Source organism: Gorilla gorilla, chromosome 20 (assembly GCF_029281585.2).
Source record: "Gorilla gorilla gorilla isolate KB3781 chromosome 20, NHGRI_mGorGor1-v2.1_pri, whole genome shotgun sequence".
Lineage (NCBI taxonomy): Eukaryota > Metazoa > Chordata > Mammalia > Primates > Hominidae > Gorilla > Gorilla gorilla.
Genome location: NC_073244.2, coordinates 8,525,710 through 8,543,805, shown reverse-complemented (window position 1 = coordinate 8,543,805; position 18,096 = coordinate 8,525,710). Strand labels below are relative to the sequence as shown.

Here is an 18,096-nt window from a genome sequence, read left to right as displayed (position 1 = left end):
GTGAGCACCAACCCCGCCCTCTAGACCCAAAAACGTAACCTCAGGGCTGCGTGCAATGAATGGGACCGCCTCTGTCCCCACTTCAGTCGCCATCCAGTGCCTGGAGACTGCGTTTGGGGTGACGGTAGAAGACAGCGACCTCGCGCTCCCTCAGACTCTACCGGAGATATTTGAAGCGGCTGCCACGGGCAAGGTGAGCCTCGATGCTTCCCCAGCCACTGCCCCCAAAATAAGAACAGCAACAGCAGGCAGCCCTGGGGACCCCAGGAGCCCCGCTCTCATCGTCCCCCAGCACTCTGCCCGCATCCTCTCCTGGGCTGGGGACGTGGCTGCAGGAGCACTTGGCCCTCCTCCCACTATCGGCGGGTCCTGAGACACATAGCGCTGTGGTCACTCGCCCAGGGCCACATGATGGGGGGCCAGGAGTCCCCTGCAGGCCCCCGGGTCCTTCGGAGCTTGGTGGCCCTCTCTGGCGTCCCGAGGGAAGCTGAGGCCGGAGGGTGCCGGGTTGGGAGGAGAGGACAGCGGGCCACTTTTGCCTCTGGGTCCAGGAGATGCCGCAGGACCTGAGGAGCCCCGCGCGAACCCCGCCTTCCGAGGAGGACTCAGCAGAGGCAGAGCGCCTCAAAACCGAAGGTAAGGGAGGACCTCCATCCCCACAGACACCTCGCCCTACCTGGACTCCGGGGCCGTGGGACCCTCGCAGAGGCCAGCTGGTCCCTGGGGCCCAGGGAGCTGAGGGAATTGCCCTGATGACCAGCACGCTGGCTTGTGGGGACGGGGACGGAAGGGGGACTGGCGAGGTACAGAGAAACTTGACCTTCAGGCACGGCACGGCTGGTGGGGTTGTCGGGAGCAGCCCCTGCGGAAGACTGGCTGGTGGCCCCCAAAAGTTACACAGCTTCCATGAGACCCGGAGGTTCCACCCCGATACTAGATATGTGCCCAAGAGAGACACATGTCCACCAAAACTCAGACACATGTTCACAGCAGCTGTATTCACAAGAGTCAAAAAGCAAGAAGAGGCCGGGCGCGGTGGTTCACGCCTGCGGTCCCAGCTCTTTGGGAGGCCGAGGCGGGCAGATTGCCTGAGGTCAGGAGTTCAAGACTAGCCTGGCCAACATGGTGAAACCCCGTCTCTACTAAAAATGCAAAAAAATTAGCCAGGTGCAGTGGTGGGCACCTGTAATCCCAACTACTCAGGAGGCTGAGGCAGGAGAGTTGCTTGAACCTGGGAGGCGGAGGTTGCAGTGAGTCCAGATCGCGCCACTGCACTCCAGCCTGGGCGATAAGAGTGAAACTCCGTCTCAAAAAAAAAAAAAAAATAACAAAACAATAAAAAGAAGCAAAAACAGCTTAAATGCCTGTCCACGCTAGTGGCCAGCACAGCGTGGCCCATCTACACGGTGGAAGGTGGATGGGTGAGGCTCTGACCCAGGCCCCAGCGCAGATGCACCGTGAGGACATCACACTCAGGGAGAGAGGCGAGACACAAAAGGACGCACAGCATGTGATCCCATTTCTTTTTTTTCTTTTCTGAGATGGAGTCTCGTTCTGTCGCCCAGGCTGGAGTGCAGTGGCGTGATGTCGGCTCACTGCAACCTCTGACTCCCTGGTTCAAGCGATTCTCCTGCCTCAGCCTTCTGAGTAGCTGGGACTACAGACGCGCGCCACCACGCCCAGCTAATTTTTGTATTTCTAGTAGAGACAGGGTTGCACTGTGTTGGCCAGGATGGTCTTGGTCTCCTGATCTTGCGATCCGCCTGCGTCGGCCTCCCAAAGTGCTGGGATTATAAGCATGAGCCACCGCGCCCGGGCTTATATTTTTAAAGCGTAAGCTTTGTGGCATGTAAATTATATCTCAATAAAACTGTTTAGGGAAACACATGCTGATACCCATCTTCCCCCCACGCCCTCCTGAATTGGGATCTTGGGGGCGGGAGTGGGTTTCTGTCTTCAGGGCTCTCAGTTCTAGGATAGCAGCTGGGGTTTTTACCGTCCTACCAGCTGGGACCCATGCCTCAGATAGAAGCCCCATTGCCTATGAAATGAGAAGGTATCACATGAGTATTCCAAAATACAGGCCTCCGCTTGGGCTCTTTCCAAAAGAAATAGCAAAAGGGACAGTTTCCATCCCCGGGTCGATGAGCTGTATTAACTGTTCTGTTCCCGGGGTCAACATCCAGGCAGTGACAGCCACCGTCGCCAGGCACAGGCCAGGCCAGGCCCTGCCGCCCCCACCTCCATCCCCCTTAGTGGATGTAGATATGATTGTTTGCGACTAGCGAACCCCCTATAGATGCAGACGCCTCCCGAGCCGGCATCTGTGTTGAGTCCTGGCTGCCCAGAAGAGCCAAGTGTGACGCCCCCTCGGGTCTGTGTGGACACCGGGCCGGTGTTTTCCTCTCTCCCTGACGCCCCCTCGGGTCTGTGTGGACACCGGGCCGGTGTTTTCCTCTCTCCCTGTAGGAAACGAGCAGATGAAAGTGGAAAACTTTGAAGCTGCCGTGCATTTCTACGGAAAAGCCATCGAGCTCAACCCAGCCAACGCCGTCTATTTCTGCAACAGGTACCAGCTCGGGGCCTGCCCAGGGCAGGGGCGGCCGGGTGCGGGGGCATCCTCCGGGATGCTTAGCAGGGACCTGAGATGGGAGACGCCTCTACGCTGTAGATGAGGGATCCATTCACCGGTGGTCTCAGACCAGGAGCGAGCATCAGGTGACCAGCAACGGGGTCGGGGAGAGTCGATGCTGATTTAAAATCAGGTAGCACGCCCAGCACTCTGGGAGGCCATGGGGGAAAGATCACTTGAGGCTAGGAGTTCGGGACTAGCCTGGGCAACATATCAAGACCCCCGTCTCTACAGAAAATGTAAAAATTAGTCTGGGGGCCAGGCGCAGTGGCTCACGTCTGTAATTCCAGCACTTTGGGAGGCTGAGGGGGGGGGGAATCACTTGAGGTTGGGAGTTCAAGACCAGCCTGGCTAACATGGTGAAACCCCGTCTTTACTAAAAATACAAAATTAGCCGGGTGTGGTGGTGGGCACCACCAGTTACTCAAGAGGCTGAGGTATAAGAATGGCTTGAACCTGGGAGGCAGAGGTTGCAGTGAGCCAAGATTGCGCCACTGCCCTCCATCTTGGGTGACAGAGAGACTCTGTCTCAAAAAAACCCCGAAAAAAACCACAAAAATTAGCTGGATGTGGTGGTGGGCGCCTGTAGTCCCAGCTACCTGGGAGGCTGAGGCAGGAAAATCACTTGAACACGGGAGGCAGAGGTTGCAGTGAGCTGAGATCGTGTCACTTTACTCCAGCCTGGGCAGCAGAGCAAAACCCTGTTTCAAAAATAAATAAATACATAAATACATACATAGAAAATCAGGTATCATGGCATTCCACGTGGATGTCAAGCCAAGAAAATAATCCAGTATGTGGAGGGTTGTGTTTTTTGAATGTGTGTTCTTGGATCTGCTTCAGGCTTACAGGACAGTTGCAGAGGCAGTGCAGGGTTCCTGGCCACCTGTCACGGGGTAGTTGAGTCTCCACTCACTCTTCTCTGTACTTTGAAAAAATTGTAAAGAGAAACACAAAACACGAAAATGGTGAAGACGATTCAGACGCTGTAAGCCAAGAGCTTTGAGCTTTGACATTGGTCTGAGTTCTTTTTTTACTGATACGTAAATAATTTGTCCATGAAACTTGGGTATAAGTTCGCTACCCTCATTGCTCTTGTACAGCCATGGATCGGAACATTTTTTGCAAATAAAATTCAGAGTCGCAGTCCCGAGTGGCTGTTGGTGCTTTGAGCCCACATCTGTCTAAGAGCATCTCAGTGGCCACACCTCTCAGCTTTCCCCATCAGCCCCATTTTACAGATGGGGAAAACTGAGGCCATTCCTCCAGGAAGTTGGAGAGGAACGCAGCTCTCAGGCTCCCCTCAGGGGCTGCCCGCTGGGCTCAGAGCCGCCAGTGAGGGACCTGCCCTGCCTTTTCTTCCCCAGAGCCGCAGCCTACAGCAAACTCGGCAACTACGCAGGCGCGGTGCAGGACTGTGAGCGGGCCATCTGCATTGACCCGGCCTACAGCAAGGCCTACGGCAGGATGGGGTGAGTGCCTGTCCACGGCCGCGCTTTTCCAGTCTCTCGGGACCCCTCCTCTCCTGCTCCTGCTTCCTCTCTTGTGTGGCTTTTTCCCACCCACAACGAATTCTCCCACCCCGGTTCAGTTCAACTCTGACACTAGCTGTTCGGAGCCAACGTAGTCCCTACAGGTCACAGGCTCAGCCCCACAGACGCCCCGCATCAGGTGCCACCCGGAGATCCCTGGGCCCCTTGCTTCTCCCTGACTGGCTGTCAACTGGGGTTCCCGTGGCCCCTACTCAGGCTCCATTGTTTGCTGGGGCTCACAGAGCTCAGGGAAGCAGCTGGTTTATGATGAAGGACACAGGACAGGTCCGAGAGTGAGGCCAGGAGGGTCCCCGGGGCAGGAGCCTGTGCCCCGTGCAGCTGGTGCCGCCCTCCCAGCATAAGCGTGCATTCGCCTGCTTCTCTGAACGCCCTTGCTCAGAGTTTGTGGGATTGGGTCTCCCCAGGGGCCCTGTTCAACTGTCCAGTCTCCCCAGGACCCGCCTCCTCCTGGGCTCTCTAGGGGCCCTGAGTCACCTCAGGAGTGAAGACTCAGGTGGGGGTCAGGGGCTGCTTGTGGACGACGGGAGACATGTCTGTCGCTCAGAGGTTCCGAGGGTCCTTGGTGCCCTGTGCCAGGAAGCGGGGCCAAGACCACATCCACGCATTTCCTGTGACCCTGAGCTGGCCCGCTCCCTCCTCTCAGCCCGCTCTGGGCTTTGAGGCCCCGTGTGTGGCCCCATGGGGACGCCAGTTCTTGTGTGGCAGGGGTGTTCTCATGTCTGTCTCCCTCAGCCCTGCCCCTGGGCCCCTCGAAAGCCAGGTTTGTCTCCACTGAGCTGACAGCGGGCAGGGGGTGGCACCATCGGAGGTGGTTTGGGGGTTGCCAGGACCGCTGGGGACGAGGGCTTGGGCGGGGCCTCCTGGAGCTGGGCAGATGGGAACAGGCCATCCCCGGTGCTCTCCTCCAGCCTGGCGCTCTCCAGCCTGAACAAGCACGTGGAGGCCGTGGCTTACTACAAGAAGGCGCTGGAGCTGGACCCCGACAACGAGACGTACAAGTCCAACCTCAAGATAGCGGAGCTGAAGCTGCGGGAGGCCCCCAGCCCCGTGAGTGCAGCGGGGGCGAGTGGCTCCAGAACGCCGAGCTGACTGTGTGGGTGGGGGCAGGTCCTCGGGTGCACCAGCAGCTCTAGGCTTAACCTGGGTGTCGTGAGGGGCCAGGGTTTGTTTCAGTTGGTGGTGAGATGCACAGGCGTGGAAGTGAGTGTCGTGAGAAGGTTCATGCCCCCAGACCCCTGGAAGCAGGAGGCCGGCCGCAGGGCTGCCAGCGGAGGCGGAGGGAGGGGCACAGAAAGGACCCTCGATATGGGTTTTGTGGCGAGGCGGGTGAGGAGGCTTCGGGTTGGCCGGTTGGAGCCATTTCATTAGACCCAGGCCTGAGGGCTGCCCCTGGTTGCCTGGTCCCTGGCCTGGGGGTGAGTGGGGCAGGTGGACTGTGGCCCTGGGCTGATGGGGGAGGTGCTGAGAGTGTGGGTTCTGGGTTAGTTGGTTTGTATTTCAAAGGTGCGTTTCTGGGTGAGTCATTTGCTTTCTCTGGGAATTGGCTACTCCAGGAGGGGGCGGCTCTGCCAGGCCAGCAAGGCCCCAAGGTGTCAAAGCGGCAGAATACAGGAAATAAACACGGGATGATAGACTGTGCCGTCCCCGGGCGGCCGCGCTGTGCGGGGAATAAACACGGGATGATAGACTGTGCCGTCCCCGGGCGGCCGCGCTGTGCGGGGAATAAACACGGGATGATAGACTGTGCCGTCCCTGGGCTGTCGCGCTGTGCTTCGTGCTGCCTGCCTCAAAGCACCCTCTAGCCGCAGGGTTGATAGAATGTCTGAGCCCCGTGGGGGGCCGTTGTTTCTGAGTTCCAGGAGGCTTATTCACCGTGGCCTCTGGTCCAGGCCCCACTAACCAGGGCTGTTCTCATCCTCAGACGGGAGGCGTGGGCAGCTTCGACATCGCCGGCCTGCTGAACAACCCCGGCTTCATGAGCATGGTAACGGCCTGCCCCTCCTCCCTGTCCATGGTGTCTGCGCCAACCCCCAGGCCCACATCTGCTGTGTCTGCTACTGGCCAGGGCTTCCTTGCCTTGGCACTGCTGGCTTCTGGAACCAGATGGTTCTTGTCTGTGGGGCCGTCCTGGGCACCGCAGGGCGCTGGCAGCACCCCTGGCCTCACCTACCCCATGTCAGGAGCACCCCCACCCTCTGCTTCGGCGATCAAAAGTGTCCCCGATGTTGATGTCCCAAGCAAGACCCATCAGTAGTGAGCACCAAAAGCTGGCTCTCCTGGCTGAGCCCAGGGAGGTCGCACCCCCACCCCACCCCGGCGTGGGCTCCTCCTCGCAGTGCAGAGACACTGATCACAACACAGCAGCGTCTGCCTCCTAAGGTTCAGGCAAGGGAAGCAGAGCGCCGGGCACAGGTGGACCTCCCGATGCCCGGGCACTCATGCTTCCAAAGGGACGGCCTTTGGCAGGGAGTTCCTTGACTGGGATCCTCGGAGAGCCACCCCCCACACACACATGTTCATTTCCTGGGAGGTCTGTGTGCCCTGGGACCACTCTGCAGGCTCCCACAGCCTCAGGGTGCAGGGACTCGCCTAAGGCTGTCAGGGGGAGAAAAGCCCTCAGTCTCACTGTCAGTCAGAAAAATGAGCCAGCTGGGCCAGGACCCCTGCCTGGGTCGTGCCATTCAGCAGAGGCCACACCTCTTACTGTAGCCCTCGTCCGCTGGCCAAGCTGCCAGGGGAACACGTTCTCCCTCACCATGGGATGGAGGGTGACTGAGCCCCAGTCTTTCAAGGGGCCTCTCAGCCTGGCCATGTCACAGACGCCTTTTCCCTTCAGACATCTGGGGTTAGCAGAATAAGGCCCGCCCCTGGGTTTTGTTAATAAAGTTTTTTTTGTTTTTTTGTTTTTTTTGAGATGGAGTCTCGCTCTGTTGCCCAGGTTGGAGTGCAGTGGTGTGATCTCAGCTCACTGCAACCTCCGTCTCCCAGGTTCAAGCGATTCTCCTGCGTCAGCCTCCCGAGTAGCTGGGATTACAGGTGCCCGCCACCATGCCTGGCTAATTTTGGTATTTTTTAATAGAAATGGGGTTTCACCATGTTTGCCAGGCTGGTCTCGAACTCCTGACCTTGTGATCCACCCGCCTCGCCCCCCTCAAAGTGCTGGGATTACAGGTGTGAGCCACCGTACCTGACCAATAAAGTTTTATTGGCACACAGCCATGCCCATTCATACACCTAGTGTCAGTGGTGGCTTTCATGATAAGGCGGCAGAGCTGAGTAGTTGTGTCAGGCACCAGTGTCTGGAAAGGCTGAGAGTATTTACACACTGGCCCTTTACACAGAGAGTTTGCCACACCTCTGAGCCACCTACTTTCAACAGGTCCAAAGGAATAATCCCAAGTGGAAAGTTAACATGAGAAAGTGCCCAGTATAGTGCTATTTATTTATTTATTTATTTATTTATTTATTTATTTTTACTTCTTTTTTGAGACAGAGTCTCGCTCTGTCACCCAGGCTGGAGTGCAGTGGTGCGATCTCGGCTCACTGTAACCTCCGCCTCCCAGGTTCAGGCGATTCTCCTGCCTCAGCTTCCCAAGTAGCTGGGACTGCAGGCATGCACCACCACACCTAGCTAATTTCGTATTTTTAGTAGAGACGGGGTTTCACCATGTTGGTTAGGCTGGTCTCAAACTCCTGACCTCAAGCGATCTGCCTGCCTCGGCCTCCTAAAGTGCTGGGATTCCAGGCGTGAGCCACCGCGCCCGGCCACCGTGCTATTTATTGATAGAGCAAAACTGGAACCAAATATGCTAAACCAAATATGCTAAAGTAGACAGCAGCTAAAATAAAGAACCGAAACGCCTCCACACAGCAAAACCACAGCAGCCAGTGAGAGAGCGCTGTGGCACTGCGAGATCGCTCCTGAAGCAGGAACCCAAACAGGGTTTAAGTCAGAATGTGGAGGTCACAGCTCGTGGGTGGGGGGGCGAAAATGTAGGGAAAAGAGTATGAAAGACCAAATGCCCGGCTCTTACTGTTGGCTGGCGTGCTGGAGTCCAGAGCCAAGGCTGGTTAAGATGGAAAGTGTCTGATGAAAGAGAATGATGTGCTGGGAGCTTTGTCTTCCTGACAAATTTGTTCTGTTCTTCAGGCTTCGAACCTAATGAACAATCCCCAGATTCAGCAGCTGTAAGTGACAGCCGGGCTTCTTCGGGTCTTGTCGTGGTTAAATTTCCTTTTATTGTGGGAAAATTCACTTAACATAAAACTAACCACTTGAAAGTGTGCGACTTCACGGCATTAAGGACTTTCACACTGTCATGCACCTGTCACCACCACTGAGCACCAACACACCTTCATCACCTCCGAAAGAAGCCCCTTCCCCTCAGCTGTCACTCCCCAGCCCCTCTCCTATCCCCTGACAACCACGCATCCCCTTCCTGTCTCTGTGGATGGGCCTGTCCTGGACATTTCATACAAATGGGGTCACACACTGTGTGATCTTTGGTGTCTGGCGTCTCTCACTGAGCGTGACGTCCTCAAGGTGCATCTGCGCTGGGGCCTGGGTCAGCGCCTCGCTCCTTTTCATGGCTGAGTACTATTCCAGTGTGGAGGGACCACGCTGTGCTGATCCACACATCTATCCGTGGACATTTGGGCTGTTTCTACCTTTTGTCTGTTGTGAACGGTGCTGCTTGAGCACGGGTGTGCAATCATCTGTGTGAATCCTGTTTTCGTTTCTCTTGGATATAAACTTCTGAGTGCACTCGCTGGCTCATATGATCACTCCCCAGTAAGCTCCGTGCGCACTGGGGAGCTGCTCACCTGTTTTCATGGTGAGATCTTTTTTTCTTTTTTTTTTTTTTTTTTTTTTTTTGAGACGGAATCTTGCTCTGTCACCCAGGCTGGAGTGCAGTGGCAGAATCTTGGCTCACTGCAACCTCTGCCTCCCGGGATCAAGTGGGTCTTCCCAAGTAGCTGGAATTGCAGGCATCCACCACCATGCCCGGCTGATTTTTGCATTTTTAGTAGAGATGGGGTTTCACCATGTTGGCCAGGCTGGTCTTGAACTCCTGACCTCAGGTGATCCACCCGCCTCAGCCTCCCAAAGTGCAGGGATGACAGATGTGAGCCACCGCAGCTGGCCCACAGTCAAATCTTAAAGCATGGTTTCCCAGCCACAGCACCGTGGCCATTTGAGCTGGACCAGTTTCTGGAGCGGGGCCGTCCTGGGCACTGCAGGGTGCTGAGCACTGTCTCTAGCCTCCACCCACTCCATGCCAGGAGCACCCCCTGCCCCTGTCTTGGCGTAACCCAATCATGGCTGTTGCAAATGTCTGCTGCCATTGCAGGGGTCCTCTGGGGGCAGGATCACCCCCTGGCTGAGAACTACGCTCTTTAGGCCAAAGAAGGAGGGGTGTTCTGGGAAAGCGGGTGAAAGTCACAGGGTGGGTTTGGGCCCTGGAGGCCCACCAGGTGGTGAGAGAGAATCCTCTCCTGCAGGGGAAGGTGAAGGGCTGAGAGGGATTCTCTCCCGGGCCACTGCAAGGGCCTGCAGTGGGGGTGGCGGTCGGGCTGTCCCGGCTGCGAGTCACGCGCTCTCTCCTGCAGCATGTCCGGCATGATTTCGGGTGGCAACAACCCCTTGGGAACTCCCGGCACCAGCCCCTCGCAGAACGACCTGGCCAGCCTCATCCAGGCGTGAGTGGACCTGCTTCCAAGAGGACGGAGGAGGCGGGCGGCGGGCAGGGCTCGCAGGCAGAAGGGAAGGAGGAGAGCGAAAGTGCTGCGTCCCCTGCTCCGAAGGGCCCAGCGTCCTCCAGCGAGGGGTCAGGCCTGTCTTCGGGGTGGAGGGCCTGAGGGGTCAGCTGGGGATGGATGGAGGCAGCAGGCAGCCTCCTGGCCCCGGCTGAGCCCCGTGTACCCTTCCCCGCAGGGGCCAGCAGTTTGCCCAGCAGATGCAGCAGCAGAACCCAGAGTTGATAGAGCAGCTCAGGAGCCAGATCCGGAGTCGGACGCCCAGCGCCAGCAACGACGACCAGCAGGAGTGACACCGCGTGAGTGCATGGGGCCAGGGGGCTGGGGGGGTGGCCAGCAGGAGTGACGCCACGTGAGTGCCTGGCAGTGAGGGCAGCCAGCAGGAGTGACGCCCGGGGGCTGCGGAGCCTGTCTGGACACTGGACAGCGAGTCCTGGGTGCATCCAGCTCAGAAGATCACCCTGAACCGCCGAGGCAGGCGGGGGCATCTCTGGGCATTGGGCCCCTTTCCAGGTGGCCACCAAGTCCTGCTCCCCACTCCTTTCCCATCTGTGGATCGGGGCTGGGTGGAGATTAGGGGAGAGCCACGGCTCCCTGGAAGTGCTGGTGTCTGGGGTCCCCCCCTGCCTAAGGCCGCCTGCAGAAGCTGTTTGTTTCTGCAGTGTCGGGGCTGCCACCTTGGGGGTGGGGGTGAGGTCATCGAGTGGTGGAAAGGACAAGCCGGGCACCTGCCTTTGACTGTGCGCCCGAGCGTTCTGCCTGCATTTTGTGAGGGATTTTTTGTCCTTTTCTCACTGTGAGCAGGTGTTGCACTTACAGTTGTTTAAAAATACACTCAGTGTCCCCCATGGGTTCCAGGGGCCCGTGGCTGGCTTGGTTTCCTTCCCCAGGGGCCCCTGAGTTCAGTCCTGTCCGTCTCCAGCAGACGCCGGCTTCCCCGGGGCAGGAGGCTCCCCTGAGTTCAGTCCTGTCCGTCTCCAGCAGACGCTGGCCCCCTGGGGGTGGGAGGCTCCGGGCCTCCCCAGAGGTGTTTCCATTCTGCTCCCATGTGGCCTCTTCATTTTGTCGTTGTCCCCTCCTCATATACACTCTCTTTCATTTTTAAACCATAATTACTGTAGACAAATTTAAAAGACAAAAATGTTAAAAAGCAGCAAGAACAATCTTAATCTTTTTTTTTTTTTTTTTTTTTTTTTGAGACCATCCTGCTCTGTCCCCCCGGCTGGAGGGCAGTGGTGCAGTCATGTCTCACTGCAGCCTCAATCTCCTGGGCTCAAGTGATCCTCCCACCTCAGCCTCCCAAGTAGCTGGAACTACAGGCATGCGCCACCGTGCCTGGCTGATTTTTGTATTTTCTTTAGAGACAGGATCTCATTATGTTGCCCAGGGTGGCCTCAACTCCTGGGCTCAAGCGATCCTCTGCCTCGGCCTCCCAAAGTGTGAGCCGTGCATTCAGCCCAACCTTAATCTTTTCACCCAGAGCCACCAATATTAATATTTTGGCCGCCTTTTCTTCCAGTCTTTCCTTTTTTTTTTAATAAGCTTTTATTTATTTTTCTTTTTTTTTTTTTTTTTAATAGTTGAGGTGGATTTTTTACCAACATAACCTCATACACAAAGTACCACCACACTGTAGACCCTTCTAGGTCATGGCGATGTTGTTCTCTGCGCCACCAGCCACACGTGGCCCCGAGTGTGTGGAACGCTTCTGGTGCAGCTGTGGCTCTGACGTTCGTTGAAATAGCCGCTGTGGCCCCTGGCTGTCCACTCTGGGCCTCTCCTGCTGCCTGGAGTGTGTGGTGCAGCCTTGGTCCCCACCTGCGCTCTGACAGCCTTCACATCTGTCCCCCTCCAGCCGCTCCCGGTGTGACCGCGTCCTTCCCTGGCCGACCGGAAGGAAGCCTTCTGGTTGTCTGCCACTTCCTCCTGTTGGACTGCCTGAGAGAGGGGAAGAGAGAGACCTCGGACCTGCATGTCAAGATGGATTTTCCCCTTTTATCTCTGCCCTCCTCCACTCCCTTTTTGTAACTCCCTTACAGCCCCCAGACCCTTCTTGAAACGAGAGCCAGCAAGCTGAGCACAGACCAGCAGCGACCTCCCTTCCAGCCCCCAGAAAGCTCGGTCACCTGAGTGTTTTCTAGAATCCTGGGGTGCTCCCGGGCCGCTCTCAGAGAAGCGGCAGGTTTCACGTTCAGCCGTGTGGCGGATCGTGTGGCTTCCAAAGCCTTTTACAGCCCCCGCGCCCCCATCCCGTGGTCTGTCTGCAGGAACTCTCCCGTCTGTGAGAAGCCTCTTTCCGAGTCGACCTCCTGGCCACCCCGGCCCCGTGCCTGCTCGGAAGAGCTCACTGCCAGCCGCGGCCTGGGCACCGCGGGCCATGTGTGTTTGCATGAGGAACTCTTTAGTGGCAGACACCTAAGAGATGGCTGCGGTCACCCCACGCCTCTGCGGCTCAGGAGCCGTCCTGGGTGCATAGGACCAGTTTCTGTGACTTTTCTCCAGTTGGGCATGTTGACAGACATGTTTCCCCTCCTCCCACCCTCATTTTCTGGTCCTCACAACTGAGAGCCAGGGGCGACATCATGACCTCCTGTCCCGGCCGCCTTAGCCCCGGGCACAGGGAAGGCAGCTGGGCCGTTTCTGTCTGTGTCCCATCCTGCTGTCCTTCTGTCCTGGATGTTTCATGGGCCCGGGGCCCCCCCGGGAAGCTTACCCCTCCTGTGCTGGGTGGTGGCCACGGGACACCTCAGGTGCCACCCACCTTGGCCCTAAAACAGCCACCAGGAAAGCAGCCAGAGAGCCGGACAGTGGGCGGCCTGTCTGGGTTCCTGAGGCCTGGGGGTGGCAGACGAGCCCACGGCGCCGTGGTCCCGGCAGCAGGGTTGTCAGTCGGAGCGTCCTGGGGCTCCCTGGCTCTCGGCCGTCTGTGAGGTAGGCGCAGTACCGTGTGTCGTAGGTAACAGTAGGAACGGGGGCCGCCGCGGCCCTGCAGCCGCTCATGGCGGTGAGGTGTGTGCCAAGCCCACCCGGGGTGCAGGGCGTGACGTGTGGGAAATAAATAGGCGTTGTGACCTCTGTCTGTCTTTGTGTTGACCTTGGCGCCACCGATACCCCCCAACCCCAAACCTCGAGAAAACCCCCGACGCAGAGTTTGCAGATCAGCTGGGCTGCTTGTGAGTGAATCCCCGCGACGCCTGGAGCCGCACTTCTTGGGTAACGGGTCATGGGAGGTTCCGGACAGTCGGCCTCTACCCTCTGCTGTCTCCCTTCCCTCCGCCTCCGCCCCCAGCTGCATCCCGGTGCAGAGGGTCACCCCAGGGTGGGGTGAGATGCCTCGGTCCTCAGCAGAGAGTGATCGTATTGTCTGTTGCTTTGCTTTGCTTTTTTTTTTTTTTTTTTTTTTTTTTTGAGACTTTCGCCCTAGATGCCCAGGCTGGAGTGCAATGGTGCAATCTCGGCTCACCGCAACATCCACCTCCCGGGTTCAAGTGATTCTCCTGCCTCAGCCTTCCAAGTAGCTGGGATTACAGGCATGCACCACCATGCCCAGCTAATTTTTTGTATTTTTAGTAGAGACAAGGTTTCTCCATGTTGGTCAGGCTGGTCTCAAACTCCCAACCTCAGGTGATTTGCCCACCTCAGCCTTCCAAAGTGCAGGGATTACAGGCGTGAGCCACCGCACCTGGCTTTGTCTGTTGCTTTTCTAGCATACTGTAACTCCATAAATTCTGTATTCTGTAACCAAAGGCACCTCCCTTTCACAACAGCTCCAGTTGAGAGAATGGGTCCATGAGGGAGTCCCAGGCAAGAAGGAACCCAGAAAGCTTCCAGGCCCATCTCAGCCCCAACCCTAGGGTGCTGCACAGAGTTTTGTTGTGAACATAGAAGCTGCTCCCTTGGCCAGGTGTGGTGGCTCAAGCCTGTCATCCCAGGACTTTGGGAGGCTGAGGCGGGTGGATCACTTGAGGTCAGGAGTTCAAGACCAGCCTGGCCAACATGGAGAAACCTTGTCTGTACTAAAAATACAAAAAAAGATTGGCAGGCATGGTGGCAGGTGCCTGTAATCCCAGCTACTCAGGAGGCAGAGGCAGGAGAATCGCTGGAACCCAGGAGACAGAGGTTGCTGTGAGCTGAGATAGCACCATTGCCCTCCGGCCTGGGGAACAGAGGGAGACTACATCTCAAAAACATAAAAATGAAAGAACAACTCCCTGAAGGTCCCCTAAGCTTTCGTGGACTGTGAATTCCTGTTTCCCACAAGCCAAGGTTGGGCACCGGCACCCTCATGCTAGAGACAGAGAAACCGAGGTCACCCCACCCGTGAGCGTCTGAACCTGGCGGAGCCCTGGCAGGGACTCTGGCTCAGGACCCTGGCTCAAGCACCCACCTTCTCCACCCCTGCAATAGCAGGAAGAACCGAGATCTGCAGGGGCGAAGTTTCAGGTTCAGCCACTACCTCTGTCATCTCCCAAAAATGACACACCAAAAAGTCACAAAATTCAAAGAACAGCTACCCCAGGGTTGCTGGGTCTAGTGCTGAAGGGGCCTAGCTGTGGGAGGCAGGTGGGCGCTTCAGGTCTCAGGCAGAGCTTCTCACCTGGGTGGCTCTTCCCCTGGGGCACACTTAGCTGGGCAGCATCTGGGGACGTGAGTGGTTGTTGCAATGGTGGGGGTGGAGGCCAGGGTTGCTGCTCAGCACACTGCAGGGCCCAGGACGGCCCCCTCCAGAGAATGATCTAGCCCCAGTGTCCACAGAGCCGGGGCGGTAGAAGGGGAACCCTGGATGAGCGATGCATTTTAGACTGTCCTCAGCTCAGCAGCAGCAGCGTGGCCTGGGCGCGCAGTAGAAACACCAAGTCTTGGGCCCCACCCCAGGCCTAAATCAGACACTCCAGGCCAGGCGCCCTGGCTCACACCTGCAATCCCAGCACTTTGGGAGGCCAAGGCAGATGGATCACCTGAGGTCAGGAGTTCAAGACTAGCCTGGCCAACATGGTGAAACCCTGTGTCTACTAAAAATACAAAAATTAGCTGGGCATGGTGGCGCAAGCCTGTAATCTCAGCTACTCAGGAGGCTGAGGCAGGAGAATCGCTTGAACCTGGGAGGCAGAGGATGCAGTGAGACAAGATCGCACCACTGTACTCCAGCCTGGGCGACAAGAGCAAAACTCTGTCTCAAAAACAAAAAATAAGATGGTGAGCCTCCATCTGTACCAAAAAAAAAATTAGCCAGACACGGTGGTGCTCACTTGTAGTCCCAGCTCCTCAGGAGGCTGAGGCAGGAGGATCACTGGAGCCTGGGAGTTTGAGGTTGTAGTGAGCCATGATCACAGCACTGCACTCCAGCCTGGGCAAAAGAGCAAGACCCTGTCTTAAAAAATTAAAAAGAAGTCAGGGCCGGGCTCGGTGGCTCATGCCCGAAGCAGGACACAGACGGACCACTGGGTCTTAAAGTTTGGTGGGTGTCAAGAGTCACCCAGAGGGCTTGATGAACACACAACTGGGGCCCACCCACATGTATCTACATTTTTTTTTTTTTTTTTTTTTGGAAACGGAGTCTGGCTTTGTCGCCCAGGCTGGAGTGCAGCGGCGCAATCTCCGCTCACGGCAAGCTCCGCCTCCTGGGTTCATGCCCTTCTCCTGCCTCAGCCTCCCGAGTAGCTGGGACCACAGGCGCCTGCCACCAAGCCCGGCTAATTTTTTGTATTTTTAGTAGAGACGGGGTTTCACCGTGTTAGTGAGGATGGTCTCGATCTCCTGACCTCGTGATCCGCCTGCCTCAGCCTCCCAAAGTGCTGGGATTACAGGTGTGAGCCACCGCGCCCAGCCTACATTTTTTTTTTTTCTTTTGAGATAGAGTCTCACTCTGTCGCCCAGGCTGGAGTGCAGTGGTGCCATCTTGACTCACTGCAACCTCTGCCTCCTGGGTTCAAGTGATTCTCCTGCCTCAGCCTCCCCAGTAGCTGGGATTACAGGTGCCCGCCGCCACGCCCAGCTAATTTTTGCATTTTGGGTAGAGATGGGGGTTTCACCATGTTGGCCAGGCGGGTCTTGAACTCTTGACCTCAGGTGATCCACCCGCCTCGGCCTCCCAGAGTGCTGGGATGACAGGCGTGAGCCACCGCGCCGGGCCGGATCTGCACTGTAGACAAGCAGCCCAGGTGATCGCGATGCCACTGTTTGGAGAATCCCACTCCCGGAAACACCTGTGGACACTGTTGCAGGAGCCGTGTATCCCAGCCGCAGCCGGCACGCTCTTCAGTCTTCGTAGACGACCTCGGCTCATTTCCTCCCATCTCGTGTCCATCACCGGGAAAGCCTGCACAGTCTCTTCCCAGTAGACCCCGAACCCACCCCAAGCCTTTGAGAGACCTCCAGAAAGTTTCTGTTTTGGAATCACCAAGGGGTGCAGAGGGGGAGCTGTCATCTCATCCCAGAACCAGCGGCTTCTCTGTGCGACTTGATGAGAAGCGTGTCATAGATAATGGCTGCTTGATCCCACACAAATTTGAAATAGGGTAATTCTGAATATTCCTGTCAGAGATGCGCAGAGCAAAGAAGCGGTAATTAAACTTGGGTTTCGTGTAAGTCGTGACTCAGGGCTCCAGGAGTAGGTTGAACCTCCAAGTGTAGTCGTGGAATTAGGAAGGCTCTGCCCTCTGCTTCTCTGCACGCTTGGGGTGCAGTTCCTACAAAGCCTGACCCAGCAAGGACTATGTTGCAAACCCCTCCAGGGTAAGTCCCAGGAAGCCACGAGGAGGAAACAAATAGTGTTTTTCTCTTTTGCAGAATTGGTGCTTCTCAACGGGCGCAGTTGTCCTCCCCGGGACACAGGGCGATGTCTGCGGACATCCGTGGTTGTCACAACTGGGGGGTGCGCCTGGCATTGAGTGGGTGGAGGCCAGGGACGCTGCTCAGCACCCTGCAGTGCCCAAGATGGCCCCACCCCAGAGAATAATTCAGCCCCAAATGTCCACAGCACAGAGGAGGAGAAGCCCAGCCACATGCTACTCTCTAGATAAATGTGTCAAATCCATGTCCCAAACTGTTTTGCCGTTAGGAAAAATAATTTGTCACTGACTCTGGAATGTCCCGGTATCTTTGAAGGAAAACATTTCACCCCAAACTGAGTAACTTGAAAACCTAAAACAAAGTGACCTTCCCCATCCTGTTCTCCATCTTGCAAAAATATCTTATTTCAAATTATTCTTTTTAGAGACAGGGTCTGGCTCTGTTGCCCAGGCTGGAGTGTAGCACCGTGAGCATAGCTCACTGTAGCCTCAACCTCCTGGGCTCAAGTGATCCTCCCACCTCAGCCTTTCAAGTAACTGGGACTACAAGCATGGACACCACGCCCAGCTAATTTTAGTTATTATTTTTAAATTTTATTTATTTTTTGAGACAGAGTCACGCTCTGTCACCCAGGCTGGAGTGCAGTGGGGCGATCTCAGCTCACTGCAGGCTCAACCTCCTGGATTCAAGCAATTCTCCTGACTCAGCCTCCACAGTAGCTGGGATTACAGGCATGGGCCACCATGCCCGGCTAATTTTTTTGTATTTTTAGTAGAGATGGGGTTTTGCCACGTTGGCCAGGTTGGTCTCGAACTCCTCACCTCTAGTGATCCACCCACCTCGGCCTCCCAAATTTCTGGGATTACAGGGGTGAGCTGCCACGCCGGCCTGTTTTTAAATTTTAGATTCAGGGGTACATGTGTCCTCCCTCCCTGCCTCCTTCCCTTCCTCCCTCCCTCCCTTCCTCCCTTCCTCCCTTCCTCCCTTCCTCCCTTCCTCCCTTCCTTCCTCCTGCTTTACTATGGTATCAAGATGAACCTGGTCAACATGGTGAAACCCCATCTCTACTAAAAATACAAAAATTAGCTGGGCGTGGTGGCAGGTGCCTGTAATCCCAGTTCCTCGGGAGGCTGAGGCAGGAGAATCGCTTGAACTGGAAGGCGGAGGTTGCAGTGAGCCGAGATCACACCATTGCACTCCAGCCTGGGCGACAGAGTGAGACTGTCTCAAATAAAATAATAAAACTAAAAATAATAAAATAAATAATAAAAAGGCTGGGCGCAGTGGCTCACGCCTGTCATCCCAGCACTTTGGAAGGCCGAGGCGGGAGGATCACCTCAGACCAGGAGTTCGAGGCCAGCT

General features: G+C 56.5%; 1 protein-coding gene across 4 annotated transcripts in view; it reads left to right on the top strand.

The window, feature by feature from the left end:
- SGTA (small glutamine rich tetratricopeptide repeat co-chaperone alpha) overlaps positions 1-13,017 on the top strand; it is a 28,095-nt gene extending 15,078 nt beyond the window's left edge. For all 4 annotated transcript variants that reach the window (XM_055371194.1, XM_055371193.2, XM_055371195.2 and 1 more), the window contains 10 exons: positions 87-193; positions 552-636; positions 2,470-2,569; positions 4,000-4,104; positions 5,094-5,232; positions 6,107-6,169; positions 8,336-8,373; positions 9,796-9,885; positions 10,121-10,241; positions 11,798-13,017. In XM_055371194.1, the coding sequence (XP_055227169.1) occupies positions 87-193; positions 552-636; positions 2,470-2,569; positions 4,000-4,104; positions 5,094-5,232; positions 6,107-6,169; positions 8,336-8,373; positions 9,796-9,885; positions 10,121-10,235 (842 nt within the window). In that variant the 3' untranslated portion in view covers positions 10,236-10,241; positions 11,798-13,017. The remainder of the gene's footprint in view (positions 1-86; positions 194-551; positions 637-2,469; positions 2,570-3,999; positions 4,105-5,093; positions 5,233-6,106; positions 6,170-8,335; positions 8,374-9,795; positions 9,886-10,120; positions 10,242-11,797) is intronic.
- The last annotated feature ends 5,079 nt before the right edge of the window (positions 13,018-18,096 follow it).